At 41.0% G+C, this 19,211-nt stretch overlaps 1 protein-coding gene across 1 annotated transcript in view; it reads left to right on the plus strand.

Moving 5' to 3' along the window:
• The window catches only part of LOC118616870 (cell cycle control protein 50C-like), a 31,035-nt gene extending 29,297 nt beyond the window's left edge, over nucleotides 1–1,738 (plus strand). The window contains exon 8 of the mRNA XM_036242373.1: nucleotides 1,538–1,738. Within this exon, the coding sequence (XP_036098266.1) occupies nucleotides 1,538–1,738 (201 nt within the window). The remainder of the gene's footprint in view (nucleotides 1–1,537) is intronic.
• Nucleotides 1,739–19,211: the final 17,473 nt, after the last annotated feature.

The following is a 19,211-nucleotide window of genomic DNA, read 5'->3' on the forward strand; positions in this document are numbered from 1 at the left end:
CAAATTGAGATCATTGAGATTGAAAGTTGCTTGACAGTGGTCTCTGGATTGGACCTTCTGATCCCATCAACTTTGTCTGTGATCACCTTTCCAGTAAAGCAGTTAGCGTTGCAATCAAGGAACAGGGAGAGAAAAGAACAGCCGTGATGAACTGCTCACAACGCATGACAGTGAGTTCGGGGCTGAGGGGAAGAGGAAGGGAGTCTGTGTTCCAAACAAAGGAGACACTCTGTTTCTCCTCTAGAGACAAGCTCTCCTTGGGTGACTTCAGTCACAATCATATTTTAAGGCTGATGACTCTCAAATCTAAATCTTCCACGCAGAACCTGTCCCGAGTTTCAGCCCTAGCCTTGCACTACCTGTGTTGGGCGCTGGTGTGGGTATTTCCACCCAGTTAATGGCCTGGCTAATGCACCCAGGGAAGTAAGCCTGAGCTGTGGAAAATGCCGACCACTTCTAATGGAGAAAAGATGTTCTTTGTGTGAGGAAAAGACCCTCTAATACAGCTGAGGGAGAGAGAAAACAGGCAGATGAATCAAGGTGGCACCCAAGGACCTGGTGACAATGAGGAATTTTGACATAAAAGAGAGAGACCTAGTTTCCTCATAAGTTTCCTTGTGCCTTTAAATAGCATGTTGCCAAGTGACATGAGGCCTTTTGAGAGCTTTGCTGGGAAATGCTGCTGTCCGGTGCCGTTGCTATGAGAAGCCTTTATTTGTTTATTAGTTTGGTTTACAAAAGGCACCAGATGTTTAAAAAACCTCAGACCACATGCATAATCAAAATGACATCATTAAAATGCTAACGATAGCAAACCCACTTCAAACACTTTCTCCCAGCAGTAAGGGATGCTAGCCTTTCTAAAACCCAAGCGAAGGCCCCGCCTTCAGTTTTCCCACCAAAAATATTTTGTCACATAGTTCACTATTTTTATATAATTTTATTGATTTTTAGAGAGAGAGAAACATCAATGTGAGAGAGAAACATCCATCGGTTGCCTCCTGCACACACTCTGACCCCAGGGATCAAACCCAAAACCTGACAGGAATAGAAACGGCCACCTTTCAGCTCACCGGCGAAGCTCAGTCAGCTGAGCCACACAGGGCAGGGCGATGGCTCGTTATGGTTTTGTTCTTCACTCCTATAGAAGAACTTTCCCTGAGGTAGGAATTCAGACGTTAGCCTATGAAGGACTTTAGCCTACCTGGGTTCCTTGATTCACAGAACCAAAATTTTGGTTTGCTTATCAATATTCTTTTGATTTCCTTGGGTTTAAAAATATTCAGTTTTTAGTTGTCTGTAAGTCATTCGGATCTAATTGTGTCAGAATCTCTTTCATACATGACAACTAATTTCATTCCAATAAGATACAACGTACCACTTGATGATGATTAGATCATATGAAATTGAATAATCAACCCTGCTTTTACCTACAAAATAGCAATTTGGTGTAGTTCGACCTAATGCATTTAGGATACACAGCGGTGGAGCCAAGAAGTGCGAGGACAGATCCTTAACAGACCTTCTTTCCTTAGACTTTCCAGTAACCAGATTCCAAGGAGAAAAGTCAGTCGTCCTCTCCACGCTGATGTGGAGTGGAGGCAGCAGCCTTTTCTTAGGTCTGGCCTACACGGTGACCGGAGCCATGACATGGTTGGCCTCCTTCTCCCTGATGGCGATCCACTCGATGCAGCAAGAAAGGGAAATGTTCTTACCCAGCTATAAAATCAAGCTTTAAAAAGTAAAGCATAAAGCACAGAAGTGGGCGGTGAAGTACCAGAGCCAAAGACCTCTGATGAGGCTCAAAATGACTGGGATATTTCACCAAGGGGACTGCACTGATGAACCAAGTTCAATCCCAGGTGGATAAATGAGTTTCAGAGTGAAGAGGAGGAGGAGGAGGAAAAGGCATAATATGTATAGTAAAATGTTGTTGGGGAAGATAAATTATCCTTGAGCTCTAAACAAAGTCTCAGATATTTATTTAAAGTCCTTGTGCCTAAAGACAGGTGACTGCCTAGGAGAGGACCACCACCAGACAGGAGTGAGCAGGCTGGGGTCCCCAAGATTAGGTAAGTCCGTTTACCCATCAACGAGCCTCAGACCACGGGTCTTTGTTGGCATTACTGTAGGCTACCCTTGAGCAATTGCTGAGCATTGAATTGAGCAAGCAGGATGAGTTTTCATAACTGATTTAGTCGATGTTCTCTCCTTTCCATGGAGTCCAAACTAAGTTTTCTCTGCTAGAAATAAGCCAAGCAAGGGTTATGCAGTCCCCTGAGCACACGACGCCGCACGGTCCATGCAGCCCGGAGGGAAGGCCTGGAAGTGATGACTCCCCTGGAAGCTGTACTCAGCACAGCAATTCTCGACTTAACCTTGTGTAATGTATTCTAGAATGCAAACCATGACATAAATTTATGACACTTGAATTTTATGTGTTGAGGGATTCTCAATGTCTGTCTTAAAAGAGCTGAATTCCTGCTAAAGTCTCTTACAGCAGACTCAACAAAGTAGTAGGTAAAGCTGCCAGGGCAAGAGACCCCATAGATTTGTGTACCTAGAGGACCAGAATATTATACTTTTAAAAATATGTTCATATTATTTTATTTTTTGAGTTGGGGGAAGCATTACTCTGCGATGACTCTTGGAATGTAATTTTCATTGTTAAAGAAACATAGACTACCAATACATGTTTGTGTCCTTAGCAGCCAAGAAAGCATTTCTTTGTTGCAACGTTCTGTATTCACCAAATAGTGGAGTACTTTTTCAAAATAACCCCAAGTGGTTTCAAGAAAAAACTCTGAAATTTTGGAATCCCTCCCATATCTCACCTTCCATTGGTAACCAGTAACCCCTGGTGACCAGGTGTGGTAGGCTGAATAATGCCCCACCCCCACCCCAAAGATAGCCATGTACTAATCCCCAGAACCTGTGCAGGTTACCTTATGTGTTAAAAAAAAAAAAAAAAAGGCATTGCCAATGTGATTAAATTGAAGAGATTGCTGTGGAGAGATTACCCTGGATTACCTGAGTGGGCCCAGTGTAACCACTAGGGTTCTTCTGAGAGAGAGAGGCAGGAGATCAGGAGACTAGTAGGAAACATGATGACAGAGCAAGAGGTTGGTGTGATGGAAGGAAGGGGCATGAGCCAAAGAATGCAGGCAGCCTCTAGAAGCTGCAAGAAAAATGAGAAACAGATCCTCTCCCGAAGCCCCCAGAAGCCATGCTATCATCTTGATTTAAGACTTCTGACCTCCAGAACTATAAGAGAATATTTTTATGTTGTTTTAAAAACTCAGTGTGTAGTAATTTGTTACAGCAGCAAAGAAAACAAATATGGCAGGGACTGGTAATGCTCCAGTCATCTGCGTAACTGCGGGTTCTCCAGCTTGGGCGAGCCATGCCGAGCAGGGGCTAGGAAGGAACAGAGCTCACACGCGAAGCCAGTGGACAGCAGACACTGGGCTCTCGCCTCTCAAGCACAGACTCCTCAATTACAGTGCTGACTAGAAAAAGGCTTAAAGACATTGTTGAGATCTCTACCTTGTTTGTCAGCTTATAGGATGCTGTGTTAGAGTTCTATAAAGAAACAGAATGAAAACTCTGTGTGTGGGGGGCGGGGGTGTGAAGATATTTATTTTAAGGAGTTGGCTCCACATGATCGTGGAGGCAAAATCTGATGGGGGAGGCTGCAGGCTGGCGGCTCAGGAAAGAGTTGCAATTCAAGCCAAAAGACAGCCTGATGGAAATTCAGGAAGAGTGGATGTTGCAGGTAAAGCCTAAAGTCTGTCTGCTGGGTAATCCCCTCTTGCTCAGGGGAGGTCAGCCTTTTGTTTTATTCAGCCCTTCAACTGATTGGATAAGACCCACCCACATTATGGAGGCCACTCTGCTTTACTTTGTCTACCCATGTAAATGTAAATCTCATCCAAAAACACCCTTACAGAAACATTGAGACTAGTGATTGACCCAAATATCTGGGTCCCATGGCCTGATTAAGTTGACACAGAAAATGAACAATCACAGAGGCATCTGCATCCACCAAGTAGTCAAGACTTTTCAGACGTCCTCCTCATTCACTTTGTGCTAGAGTTGACTCAATGGAAAGGATCTATACAAAATATAAGTGTACCCACAAGATAAATGTGAACAAAAGTGTAGAGTTAACCTTTATTTGAAATTTGCCAGCTGAACTACTTTGTGTGACAAATTCACAATGCTGAGGACACCAAAATGAGCCAGTAGTCACTCCTGCGCTCAAGGGACTTGTATCACACAGATCTTTGTGTTCTTCTCAACCACTCACACTTGCCCCACCCAGTGGTGCGTGAATTCCACACTTACCTTAGGGTTCTCTCCATTCCCTGAGTATCAGTCTGGCCTCCCCAGCAGAAGAGAGAATATGCTCCCACAGGGTAGCACTAGGCTTCCCACTCCCTGTGTGATCCCAGAGCACATAAGGCCGTGCTGGCATGGAGAGGTGTTCAAGTTGATAAAAACCCTAACCTTTCCCAGCCTGCACTAAGGCCTTCCTAATGAAGGCTGGTTTTTCATCTGGTTGTCTCATGGTGGAGGCTTTATTAACCAAATGTTAATAAGAGAAACCTGCTTCAGACTGCTGCCGGTGGTCTTCCTCTGCAGTGTGTCCAGCAGAATCGCACAGCACCATGGCTCACAGTTGTCAACATGTTTTGTCTCTGGGTGTTCATAAATGAAAGGGCTGCAGAGCAGATTTCCCCTGGCTTCTCCACCAGGTGCGACACAGGGGAGCCATGAGGCTCAGCCCCAGGTCCCTCTCACCAGCACCAGGTCAGAGTGTACTGCGCAGTCAGACTTGATTTGGCAAACAGAGCAGCGCCCTTCAAAGTCCTTATCACTACTAACCAGGTTTCTACATTTTTCATTCTCCATTGTCAGTACTTCATTAGCACTTCATAGTTAATTGCATTTAGGTAAGCCATGGCCCCCTTTTATTTCTAGCCCCATTCCTGCCCCCTTCAAATAGCCATCTTCTAAAATGATTAGAAGAGAAGGGGAAATTATGAGATTTGGATTAAAATGAGTCAGAGAGCAGCAAGGGGAGCTCATTTAAAAGAAAAATTATCTGCAAAGGGTCAGGCTTGTACAATGTGGCCATTCTAATCCTGTGGCAGGTCGTGAAAGGACTCAGAGCCACTCTGACAAATCTAGGAACTCTTCAAAGTCTGGACAGTGAAGTATTGTCTTAAAATGAATCTTCCTCTTTTGATTGGTGCAGAGCCTGTATCCTGCTTCCAGAAGCAGGATCCAGTTTTCTTACTCATTTTCACCAGGGTTGGAATGGAAACACTGAAGTCATCGCTGTGATGGTAAGAAACATCTTGTGGCACTCACTCGGCCAGCAGCCGGGGCAGACAGCGCGGGGCGCCTCTTGCTCCTTTTCTGTATGGAAAGCTTCACTCCACTGAAACCGACGATTTTAGTGCAGGTTAACATTGTAAAAATAAGTTGCTCTCTCTTGATTTTTTTCTTTTTTGTTTATAAAGATTTTTCCGTTTTTGTTTTTGTTTTGTTTCTTTATAACCAACATCCACAGACTGGCTATAAAAATGTATTCTTCAGTCTGAGGTTCGGAACTTTCTTGACAGGTCAGGGGTGTTCCAAGTGGTTTGTAGAAACTAGAGCCGCAGAATTCCCAAAAGCAGGTTGTGGTGCAAGAGACAAGTAGGACCTTTGTTTAGGGAAGGTGAGGACATTTTTGGATTTTCATTTTTTTTCCTGAAGCTGAAAAATGAGGACGGGAACCTGAAGGAGAGAATGGGAGAAATAAAATAAAGAAATGAGGATGGATGTAGTTTGCGTGCCCTGCCCAGTGAGATGTGCCTCGTGCGCATCAATGCGTTTATCCTCCACAATGGAGTGAGGCAGATCTGTTACCTTTCCAGGAGTCATTTCACTTACCTTCTTCCCTCCTCTCAAAGCCCACATCACATAAGTATAAAAATACTAGGTACATACTTCGCCTTTAGGTAGGAATGGCCACAGGACCCCGTTCTGACTATGGGAAATAAGAGAAAGTCCGTTGAGGGGATTTGGGGGAAAATCTTCTTCCAAGACAAAAAACAAAATAAAACACACACACACACACACACACACACACACACATGGGAAGAGCTTTTCTGTCACTTTACCTGCTCCCTGCTTCCTAAATCTGAATACTGTTGTATGAGGACATGATGTCTGGGACTGTAGCAGCCATTTTGCAACCAAGAGGTGAAAAAAATCTGAGACCCAAAAGCTTTCATACTGAGTATAGCGTAATGGAGGGTGGAAAGAGCTGGATTCTTCATTACATTGTTGAGACCACTGACAGCCCTGGAACCACTACTTATAGAGATATTTTTATGTGAATAAGAAACTCTCTTATTATTTCAACCACTTTTAGCTGGGTATTCTGTTACTTGCAGCCAAAAGCATCTTAGTAGATAAAATATAACTAGTTCCATTTTACTCCATTAGATGTGTTTCATCTAACAGGCCAGAAAATTAATTCACTAACCACTGCAGTGGAAGCAAAACATCATTGTTTTATAATCTGCTGGAAATCATCTCTTAGGCAGTCCTGTAGTTGTCAGCTTAATACATCTCCTCCTCACTGTCCTTCACATGGGGATGATAACACATAGCAGTCCATGAAGTTATCGTGTACCACAGATGGTAACCTTACTTCCTAGTATTTCTTGCAACCCAGGTGCTAAAAGCTTGGTCCCAACTTTCAACCATGAGTCTCATGTGGCTAAAACTTCCCAGCAAACTGAAGACACTCAGAGATGCATGCTCTGAGGCTGATACAAACTGTGAATCTATGATTATGGTCTCCTACTCACGTATGACACCAGGTTAATGGTTTGGATAGTTCTGCTGCTCACAATGGTTTAGTGAAGTCATCAGTCACACTTAACCTTCTACACACAGATGTAATGTGTTATACAGTGTATGACATTCTCAAAAAGATAAAACTGTAGTGATGAAGAAGATTAGTGGTTACCAGAAATTTAAAGAAAGAGGAAAATGTGATAATATAGGGGTAAAATCCAGGATTTTTTTTTTTTTTTTTAGGGTAATAGAACTATTCTGTATCCTGATTGTGGTGGCAGAAACCTAATCTATTCATGTGTTTATTCATACAACTATACACCCCCCAAAAGTCCATTTTACTGTATGTTAATTTAAAAATTAAAATAAATTCATTCCATAAAAATTGTTCCTAGCTAATCTACCATTGATAAATCTAAATTGATTTACTTTTTCTTCGGATTGTTAACAAGAAAGAAGGGGCTATCACCTGGCTTAAGAAAACAGTAACCAGGTCAGGTAAGGGGAAGTATCTAGATCGAGTTGCTGCAGTTGACAACAGTGGTTGGCTTCTCTAAGAGGCATAGAAGAAAATAGAGTTTCATAAAATAAAATTGTAACTTCTTAATTTCTGAGGCCTCTCCCAATATCTTGTGAGCTTGGAATTAGAGCCATTTCCCTGGTTACAGAATTTTAGGGTCTGTAATCTTTTTTTTTTTTTTTTATCCTCACCCGAGGATATTTTTCCATTTTTTTTTTGTACAGATAGAGTGGGAGGGAGAGAGAGAGAAACATCGATGTGAAGGGACACATCGAGTGGCTGCCACCCGCACGACCAACCAGGGCCGGGGACAAACTGCAACCGAAGTACGTGCCCTTAGCGGGAACTGAACCCAGGTCTCTCCGAACCGCAGGCCGACGCTCTAACCGCTGAGCCAAACTGGCCAGGGCAGGGTCTGTAATCTTAATTGATGCAGAAAATACATTTGACTAAAATTCAACACCTTTCAAAATAAAAACACTCTACAAACTAAAAATAGAAAGAAAGTATCTCAACGTAATAAAGGCCATATATAAAAAACCACAGCTAACATCATACTCGGTTTTGAAGGACTAAAAGCTTTCCCTCTATGGTCAGAAACAAGATAAGGATGCCCACTCTCCCTACTTTTCAACATAGCACTAGACAGAGCAGTTAAGCAAGATAAAAAGATCAAAGGCATCTAATTTGGAAAGGAAGAAGTAAATTATCTCTTTTCACAAGTGACAAGATCTTATATGTAAGAAACCCTAAAGATTTCACACACACAAACCTGTTAGAACTAATAAGAGATTTCAGCAGTTGAAGGATACAAAGTCACACAAAAAACAAATAATTCTACATACCAACAACAAACAATCCAAAAAGAGATTAAGAAAATAATTCTATTTACAAGAGCATCAAAAAGAATAAAATGCTTGGAAATACAATTAACCAAGAAGGTGAAAGACATACACTGAAAACTACAAAATAATGTTGAAAGAAACCAAAGACACCAATCAGTGGAAAGGTATCCCATGTTTATGGTCTGAAAAGCTTAGTATTGTTAAGATGTCAATACTACTCAAAGTGATCTATAGATTTAATGCAATCCTTATAAAAATTCCAATGTATTTTTAAAAAATAGAAAATCATCCTAAAATTCATATGGAATCTCAAGGACCCCAGCTAGTCTAAACAATCTTGAAAGAGAAGAACCAAGTTGGAGGTCTCACATTCTTGATTTCAAAATGGACTACAATGCTATGGCAATCCAAACAGTGTGGTTACTGGCATAAAGACAAACCTATAGATCAATGGAATAGAATAGAGAACCCAGAACTATTCAGTGGGGAAAGGATGGTCTTTTCAACAAATAGTGTTGGGAAAACTGGATCTCCACATGCAAAAATCAATATAGCATATACAAAAAACATATATAAAAATCAATTCAAAATGAATAAAAAACTTAAATGTTAGAGCTAAAACTATAAAAGTCTTAGAAGAAAACATAGGAGAAAAGCTTCATGACATTGGATTTGACAATTATTTCTTGAATATGACACCAAAAGCACAGGCATGGACTTCATCAAAATTAACAACTTTTGTGCAACAGAAGACTATTAACAGAGCAAAAAAGTAACCCCCAGAATGGGAGAACATATTTACAAATCATATGTCTAATAAGAGATTAATATCCAGCATATATATATATATATATATATATACACACACACTTTTTTTTTTCTTTTTTGCATTTATCTTCAGATAGAATGGGAGGGAGAGAGGGATAAAGAGAGAATATCATCAATGTGAGAGAGACACATCGAGTGATTTCCACCCACATGACCCCAACCAGGGCCGGGACCAACTGCAACCGAGGTACATGCCCTTAGTGGGAACCGAACCCGGGACTCTCTGGTCCGTGGGCCGATGCTCTAACCGCTGAGCAAAACTGGCCAGGGCTATATTTTTTAAACTACAAAACAACAACAACGAAACCATTTAATTTAAAATGGGCAAAGAATTTGATTAGGCATCTCCAAAGATCTACAAAAGGCCATTAAGCACATGAAAAGATGCTCAAGATATAATCATTACAGAAATTCAAATCAAAACCACAATGAGACACCAGTTCACATCCATTAGGATGGTTATTATAAAAATAAATAAATAACAGATGTTGACAAGAATGTGAAGAAAATGGAACCTATTGCTGATGGGAATGTAAAATGGGGCAGCCACTGTGGGAAAAAGTATGATGATTTTTCACAAAATAAAAATAGAACTACAGTATGATCCAGAATTCCACTTCTGGGTATATACCCAAAAGAATTTAAAGCGGGAACTCAAACAGATATTTGTACACCCATGTTCATAGCAGCATTATTCACAATAGCCAAAAGGTAGAAGCAACTCAAGTGTTCATCAATGGATGAATGGATAAGCAAATTGTGATTGAGATATATATTTATATATTCTATATCTATAGATATATTAGTATATTACTGAGCCTTAAAAAGCATTGAACTTCTAACACATGAAACATTATGCTATGTGAAATAAGCTAATCATTAAAGGACAAATATATGATTCCACTTATATGAGATACCTAGTCATCAAACTTACAGAGACAGAAAGTAGAACAGTGGGGTGCCACAGGCTGGGGGAAGGAGTGAATGGGAAATTATTGTTTAGTGGGTATAGAGTTTCATTTTGTGAAAATAAAGTTCTGGAGATGGATAGTAGTGCTGTTTGTGCAACAGTATGAAAATACTTAATGCAGAAATGTACACTTAAAAATGGGTTAAAAGCCCTGGCCAGTTTGGCTCAGCAGTTAGAGCGTCGGCCTGCGGTCCTGAGAGACCCGGGTTCGGTTCCCGCTAAGGGCATGTAGCTCGGTTGCAGTTTGTTCCCAGTCCTGGTTGGGTCGTGCGGGTGGCAACTACTCAATGTGTCCCTTTCACGTCGATGTTTCTCTCTCTCTCTCCCTCCCACTCTATCTGAACAAAAAATGGAAAAATGTCCTCGGGTGAGGATTAAAAAAAAAATGGTTAAAGAGGTAAATTTTATGTTACGTATATTTTACTACCACAGCAACAAAAAAAATCTCAAAGTCAGTGTGCCATGCTTGGAATTGAGAAGAGCAGATACCAAAAAAACCTTTCTGAGTTACTTTTACACATGTGCTAAGCATCAGAACAAGCCAGTCTCAGCAAAGAGCATGGAGTGACGATGGCTGTGGCGTTCAGCTGCAGTATCTTCCAAGTTAGGACAGCATGCTTGTATGAGGTTCCAGTCTAATGAATAGTCTCCACATCAGTGGGGAGTTTTATTAACTAGGGTTTATTGGGCTCACTAAATCAATCCCATCATTTAACCACTCAAAAAGTTCTTCAGCCACAGACATGTTATGTCACTATATCACCAAACAGAACTCTAAGATGCTCTGTAATTTTTTAGCACAAGGAATGCATTCTCCTGGGAACACACTGGAGCCTCCACATGGCCCTTAAGAAGACACTGACCTCTTTGAAAGTAGCACTGCAAGATCAGGGGACTGAGGGTGACTGCCAGTTGCACAGATTCTTCTGAACTCCAGTTCTCAAGAAAGATTAAATGAAGGACTCATCAGAAGACCCAAAATAGAATTTGTCACATACTGATCCTATGAGGTAATACGTGATCTTGCAAAGGCATTAAGAAGAAGGAAGACAGATAATCTGTGCCTCTTTTAATGTGATTTATTGGCTTCTAGAGACTCAAAGACTGGAAAAGTTCCCCTATGAGAATATATTAAAATATATAGATTTAAACTGAAAATGATAGTTAAATCCTAGGATCAGCACTAGCACCAGCATAAGGAAGAAGGAATTTCCGACTTCCCAACCTCCTTCCAGCCAACTCAGTTACCGTCAGTCTCCCAGCCAAGGTAGAGACAGAGTCTGTATTTCAAGATTTCCATCTTTGACTTTTCTGTTTGAAATATGAAATAGCATTGTCAGGGGTTTTAGATAGCTTCTTGCTTCATGCAGGCTTCTTTGGTTCACACCAGTAAGTTCCTCGTCTGAACTGAGGTCAATTCTTGACCTCTGGAATCCTCCATATGTTATCCTCAAGGCAGCTGCTTTCTTCCTTATAAATTAGCTGTGTATTTTCTGGGATCAACCACATCCTTGGAAAATGAACTGCAGCTCATCCAAGAAACTTGGCTTCCATTCCATGCTCTCCAAAGACAGCTATGTGAAAGTTTCAGGAGCAATAACTCAGGCAGAGGGTCGGTCCCCTATGGTCAGGAGAGTCTCAAATTTGGATAAGATTTCACTTGGATATTCATTGGTTTGAGCAGTTTGGCAAAGGGAGGCAAGGACTCCTAATTCCATGGGGTCAAGTATCCTCCCTGAAACAAATGGAAAAGATGAACTGACTCATGGAAAGGATCTTATGATAAACCTAATGTCCTGGGGCCACTTTTATAATAGTACCTCCTCTTCTTACACTCATTTCCCTTGTGCATCTCTTGAATATTATTTTCAAGAATTTAGTAAAGATTTCTGTCAGCTTTCCAAGTCACATCTTCTAGAGGAACTGGTATATTGTTTGAAAAGTCCAGGGCCCTTAGTTCCATTGAAGTGGAGGAAAAAGAGAATGTGATGAACAAGATGTCTACTGAGGACAGCCTGAAGCCAACAGCACCCTGGGATCAGAAAGAATTAAGAGACATCAGCCCAGTGGAGATATTTAAACAGAATGGAGTTAGATGATATTAGCAATTACATATATAGGTGGCAAATAAGCACATGAAAGGATGCTCAACATCATATGTCATTAGGAAGTCATAAATTAAAACAACAATGAGATACCACTACCTACCTCTTAGAAGAGTTGAAATCCAAACATTGACAACACCAAATGCTGACAGGAAAATATTCTGCGGTTGCCAAGGGTTTGGGAAAGGGAAGAAGGGATGAATAGTTAGAGCACAGGAGATTTTTAGGGCATCTATGGGAACTTTCTGTACTTCCTGTTCAGTTTTTCTGTAAACTTAAAACATCTCTAAGATATAATGTCTATTTTTTTTTATATAAAAAATAATATGTGAAGGGAGAGGGAAAGATGGAAACATCGATGAGAGAGAACATCAATTGTCTGCCTCCTGTATGGCCCCCACTGGGGATCGGGCCCACAACCTGGGCATGTGCCCTGACTGGGAATCGAACCGGTGACCTCTCGGTGCATGGGTCAGTGCCCAACCACTGAGCCACACTGGCTGGACTATTAATTTTCTTTTTTTTTAAAGAGCTGCTGAGGAAAGGGCTGGTAATGCTTGTGAATGGAGACAGGCAGAGATGTACATCCTCTCAATCATTTAGATCATTTGTGTGGTTGTTGAAGGGGAATCAAAATGAGGTTTCTCAATATGAGGTCCAAGAACCACTTCCACCAGAAGCAACTGGGTTGATTGTTAAATGAAGACTCCTGGGCCCTAGGCCAGATGATTGAATCAAAGTCTCTTGGAGGGGGACTTAGAAATCTGCATTTGTAACGTTCCAGTGACTCCTGTACCAATCTACTAAATTGTCGGTGCTCTGTTTTATTTTATTTTTGCACACGTGGAGAAATAAAGAGAAAATGTCCACTGAATTGTTGTCGAATATATAGAACAAGCCTACGAAGGAGGAGGCTGGAGAAGGAAAGCGTGGGATGGACACACAGGTGAGGCTGATGAACAGTGTGTCTGAAGGAGAAGCTTCTGCGCCTGTCAGTCAAAGGGCCCAGTGGGAGAAAACTGTGAGTTTTGAGTGGAGGAGTCATAGGTGATTTCCAGAACTGTGAAAGTATGCCAAAAGAACAAAACAAAAAAAGAAACCCAAAACAAAGAAACAAGAATACAAAAGATGAGCATTTCCCTCAGAGATGATACAGTCATATATTTGCCAAAATGTGTTTTTTTTCCTACTTAAATAAATTATATAATTGTAGCCTGAAACTGAAGTAACAAAGTAAATAAAAACCATTGAGCCCTGGCCAGTTTGGCTCAGCGGTTAGAATGTCGGCCTGCGGTCTGGAGACACCTGGGTTTAGTTCCCGCTAAGGGCACGTACCTTGGTTGCAATTTGTCCCCGGCCCTGGTTGGGTCGTGTGGGTGGCAGCCACTCGATGTGTCCCTTTCACGTCGATGTTTCTCTCTCTCTTTCTCCCTCCCACTCTATTTGAACAAAATATTGAAAAATGTCCTCAGGTGAGGATAAAAAAAAAAAAAAAAAGCCATCGAAGGGAGAATAAAATATTTTTCTCATTTGTCCAGCATCTACTTTTGTAACAAACGAAAGTCTGTTTATATTTACATAACACTTTGTTTGTTATTGCTCTTTTAGCACTTATAGCCAGATGTGCACCTACCTGTCTCCTTCACTAGGCTGCGAACCATTGAAAGAAAGGCTCTTATTTACCTTCTAGGTTCTCAGTGTCAGGCACATAGAAGGTATTTTGTAAATATAGATTTTGTTAATTACTAATTAAAACAGTGCCTCGTGATAGAGTCACACTCTCTGTTGGAAGTGAGGTTATAGGAAAGAGAGTAACAGCAAAACCTCATTGATTTAAGCAAGTAGAGGGGAGTCTGGGGCAGTAAGGAAGGCAGCAATCAGCACCTGCACAAAGTAAGGAGGAAGCTGACAATGGAGATTTGAGTCCCAGCGCCTGAGAATTTTTGTCAGATCATAGACTACAATTGTGCTTAGTCAGCTAATTATCATAGTCATGGTTAAGTTTCCCCTTATCCTCTATCCAACATTTCTTTTATTGTGACACACACACACACAAAACAAAACAAGGAAAAAAAAAAAACACCTCCACTAGAAAGTCAGATGTAGAAAAGTCAGGCAGTGGATGAATTTTGTTCTTAGTGTTTGGGCTACTAACTTTACACAAAAAATTAGATTTGCATTTCAAGGGAGTGTATTTTCTGTGTGCTAAATTTCCGTGGCCTGTGGAACATAGTTGAGCACCTCCAGGTTTTACAAATTGGGAGGATTAGCCTCTATTCTCTATAGAACGTAATTAGCATTTCTGAGAAACACTCAAGGAAAATTAGGAAAAGTTACTTCATTTTGGTTATTGGGTTTACTTTTATTTGGACTAACAAAGGCTGCCCCAGAGGCAGTAACACTCTGAAGGAAGTGGTATTCACAGTGTCATCTATAACCACTTTACATCACATCGGAACCAGACAAACTAATACAATGAAACCGGGAAATATCTTGCATTTGAAGGAGAGTTATGGTCTCTGAAATGATTTTGTGTGTATTAAATCTCCACAGAGAAAATACCAAGGGATGGCAATGACATGCAGCAACTAGATGTCTTGTGGTAGTGCTAATTGGATCAACTGTTTTGAACAACTGTTTGACAGTATCTATTAAAACTGAGCATACGTACAAGCTATGACCAGGAAATCCTAATTCTAGGTATATAACCAACAGAAATTAATATATTTGCTTTCAAATTCATAAAGCCAGAAACAAACTATCCAAATGCCCATCAACAGAAATATGTATTAAGTAAATTATATTTTTGTAAAAATGGACACTAGACAGCAAGAAAAAGGAATGATCCATAATTGCACACAATATAGATACATCTCATAAACACGATGTTGAGTGAAACAAGTCAGGCATAAAAGAATCCATAGTGTGTGAATCCTTTTACGTGAAGTTCAAGCACAGGCAAAATCCACAATAGTACAGCTCAGGATAGTAAGTTCTCCTTTGGCGGGGGAGTTGTGACTTGAAGAGGATGAGAGATGTTGCTGGGGTATGGTGACATTCTGCTTCTTGTCTTGCATGTTTACATGAGCATGCTCAGTTTGTAAAAGTTCATCAAGCTGTACATGTCTAACGTGCACTGTTCTCTATAATATACTCCAATATTTTGTTTTTAATCTCAATTGATACACAAATCCTAGGAAGTTGTTAAGGAAGCTATTGTTGTGTCTCTATTTTGTAAATGAAAAAAACATTGGGTAAAGAGAAGATAAATAACTTTTTCTTTTTTTTATATATTTTGTTCAGATAGAGTGGGAGAGAGAGAGAGAAACATCAACGTGAAAGGGACACATCGAGTGGTTGCCACCCTCACAACCCAACCAGGGCTGGGGACAAACTGCAACCAAGGTACATGCCCTTAGCGGGAACCGAATCTGGGTCTCTCTGGACCGCAGGCCGACGCTCTAACCACTGAGCCAAACCGGCCAGGGCACTTTTTCAAAGTCCTTAAGTTACTTTCTTCATTGTTGACTAAGGCTAAAACAGTGCTTTATCATACTGAAGGTGGAGATATGGTGTGCCTTGTATTAACTGTGCTTTCCTTCCTCTTTCTGGGAGGTAGTGCTTTAGAATCGTAAGTTACTAGTTGTACCAACATCTCATACAGGTAGAAAGAATGGAATATAAGTATATTTTACTTATCTTAGTAGGATATAAATATAGATTATATGGAAGTTTATGCTAAATTTACCAGAGAGATTATCATTTAAAGTAATTTAAAAAAGACAATACCATGTAATTTTACTTAAATGTAAAATCTAAAGAACAGAATAAACAAAACAGTAACTGACTCATAGAATAAATGGATGATTGCCAGATGAAAGGGGGGTTGGGGGATTAGGTGGAAAAGGTGAAGGAATTAAGAAGTACAGATTGGGCCCTGGCCAGTTTGGCTCAGTGGTTAGAGTGTAGGCCTACGGTCCTGAGAGACCCAGGTTCGGTTCCCACTAAGGGCATGTACCTCAGTTCCAGTTTGTCCCCAGCCCTGGTTGGGTCGTGCAGGTGGTGACCACTCGATGTGTCCCTTTCACATTGATGTTTCTCTCTCTTCCTCTCTCTCCCTCCCAACTGTCTGAACAAAAAATGGAAAAATGTCCTCGGGTGAAGATTAAAAAAATAAAATAAAGAAGTACAGATTGATAGTTATAGAACAGCCACGAGAATGTAAAGAACAGCAGAGGGAATATAGTCAATAATATTGTAATAACTATGTATGGTGCCAGGTGGGTAGTGGAAATATCAGGGAGAACACTTTGTAAAATATATGATTGTCTAACCGCTATGCTGCACACCAGAAACTAATATGAAATAAGACTGAATGGCAACTGTAATTGAAAATAAATAATAAATAAATATATAAGGGAAAAAATAAAATTATTCTCTAGTAAATTTTTATTCTAAACAAAACCAAGTAAACCAAACCAAAAACCAACCATGTCAATTGATATTTTACATACAAAATTATATACCAGAAGTCCTCATTTTCTGTGAGAGGAAACCTGAGTAGGAGACAAGCTAAAATACCTTACATGGAATTAACTACCAGGGCTAATCCTAATATAAAGCAAAGAAAAGATGATTTCCTCCACAACTAGTCATAGAATAAATTAAGTCAGACAAAGTTTACGATCATACAGTAATTAAAAGGAGAAGAGAGAGTGGTAAGAAAATGGCCAGAAAAGCCAACAGTCTGAATGCACAAGCCCTGAAAAGTTAAAGTAAAATCTTAATTTGAAAACTGAATTCTAATTTATAAACAAACTCCCAAAAGGTGAGATGACACTTACCATTTGTTAGTTTTAATCTTTAAAGTTACCACATGACAGAGTTTATGCTGATTTTCTTTAAAATATCACTTTTTTTACATTTATTTTTTTAACTCATCTTTATTTTTGAATGTATTACAAATGTTTCTCCCTTTTTTCCCCATTGAACCCCTCCTCCCCAATCCTGCTCTCTCCTGCCTTACCCACACTATTGTCGGTGTCCATTGGTTATGCATATATGCATAGAAGTTCTTTGGTTTATCTCATCCCACCCTCCTTCCCCCCTTCCCTTTGAGGTTCATCAGTCTAACAATCAATTTGTACTTCTTAATTCCTTCATCTTTTTCACCCATCCCCCCAGCCCCCACCCATCTGGCAAGCAATAAAAAGTTCTCTGTATCTATGAGTCTGTTTGCTCGTTTTGTTTGTAGATTCAATTGTTGATAGATATGTATAACTTGCCATTTTATTGTTGATATTTTTGTTCTTCTTCATCTTCAAGAAGACCCCTCAACATTTCATATAATAACGGTTTGGTGGTGATGAACTCCTTTAGCTTTTTCTTGTCTGGGAAACTCTTGGTATATCCATCAATTTTAAATGATAGCTTTGCAGGATAGAGTAATCTTAGTTGTAGGTCATAGCTTTTCATCACCTTGAATATCTCTTGCCACTTCTTTCTGGCCTGCAAAGTTTCTTTTGAGAAATCAGCTGACAGTGTTATGGGAGCTCCTTTGTAGGTAATGGACTGCTTTTCTCTCGCTGCTTTTAAGATTCTCTCTTTGTATTTAACCTTGGCATTTAGATGATGATGTGTCTTGGTGTGGACCTCTTTGGGTTCAACTTGTTTGGGACTCTCTGTGCTTCCTGGACTTGTATGTCTGTTTCCTTCACCAAGTTAGGGAATTTTTCTGTCATTATTGTTTCGAATCGTTTTTCAATCTCTTGCTCTCTCTTTTCTCCTTCATGCACCCCTATGATGCGGATGTTGGCATGCTTGAAGTTGTCCCAGAGGCTCCTTACCACTATCCTCATTTTTTTGGATTTTTTTTTTTTTTTTTTTTTTGCTGTTCTGTTTGGGTGTTTTCTGCTTCCTTATATTCCAAATCGATGGTTTGCTTCTTGGCTTTACCTGCTCTACTATTGATTTCCTGTAAATCACTCTTTATTTCAGTTAGTGCATTCTTCATTTCTGACTGGCCCTTTTTTATGTTGTTGATGTTCTCAGTAAGTTCCTTGGAGGTTTCACTAAGTCCCTTGGATGTCTCATCAAGTTCCCTGAGCAACCTTATAATCTGTGTTTTAAACTCTGCATCTGTTAGATTTCTTATCTCCATTTTGTTTAGTTCTTTTCCTGGAGGACTGACTGTGCCCACTAGCCACTGGCCTCTGACTACCTTGGAGGATCAGCTGTGCAGGGGCCCACCACACAGAGCAAGACTTACTTCAGCAGGGCTCTGGTACCCATTGAGTCCTCTCATTGAGTGTGTCACTTGTGGAAGTGGTTGGGTGATGGTGTTTTGATGTGGTCTGAAGCTGTTCACCAGGTGTGCTGGCTGTGGGGCAAGGTCAGCCACTGCCTGTGCTCTATCCAGGGCCACCCGCATAAGCTACAAAGTGATCTGCAGATGCCTGCTTCTTGTGCTGGGCTTGGAGGTGCCCAGGAAAAGCAAGTTGTGAACCAAGGCTGGTTGCTTCTAGTGCCAGGCTGGGGACACTTAATAAGAGGTATGGGGCTTGCTGAGACCAGATGCTGCTTGTTTGAGAGATTTTAGGAAACTCTGAAGCAGGATCAAAGACAGGCCAATCCTATGGTAAAGCCTTTGGAAAAAGCTTGGGTGGGGCGGGGCAGGGCCAACAGTGTGAGCCAGGTTGCTGGAGTCCAGATAGGGCAGCAGTCTGCCTGCCCTATGGGGGAAGGGCTCACCAAAGGAACATTAGCCTCCACCAGCTCATTTGTCCAGGAGGAAGCTGCCCCTCCAGCCCTCGTCTGGAGGCCAGACAGCTCAGTTCTTCCCTGTTCTCTGGTGCCCCTCAAGCTGCCTCCCCTCGGAGCTCAGAGGGAGTGAGTCCGAGCAAGTCTGTGTGTGGGCCCTTTAAGAGGAGCTGCCTGGGGCTCCCACAGCCGCACCTTCCTTAGCCTCAGTTCCCACTGGTTTTTCCAGCCAGAAGTGATGGGGACTTTTCTTCCTGGCACTGCGACCCTGAGCTGGGCACCTAGTGTGGGACGGGGACCCCTCACTCCTCAGGGAGGACTTTTCT

Source organism: Molossus molossus, unplaced genomic scaffold (assembly GCF_014108415.1).
Source record: "Molossus molossus isolate mMolMol1 unplaced genomic scaffold, mMolMol1.p scaffold_m16_p_5, whole genome shotgun sequence".
NCBI lineage: Eukaryota > Metazoa > Chordata > Mammalia > Chiroptera > Molossidae > Molossus > Molossus molossus.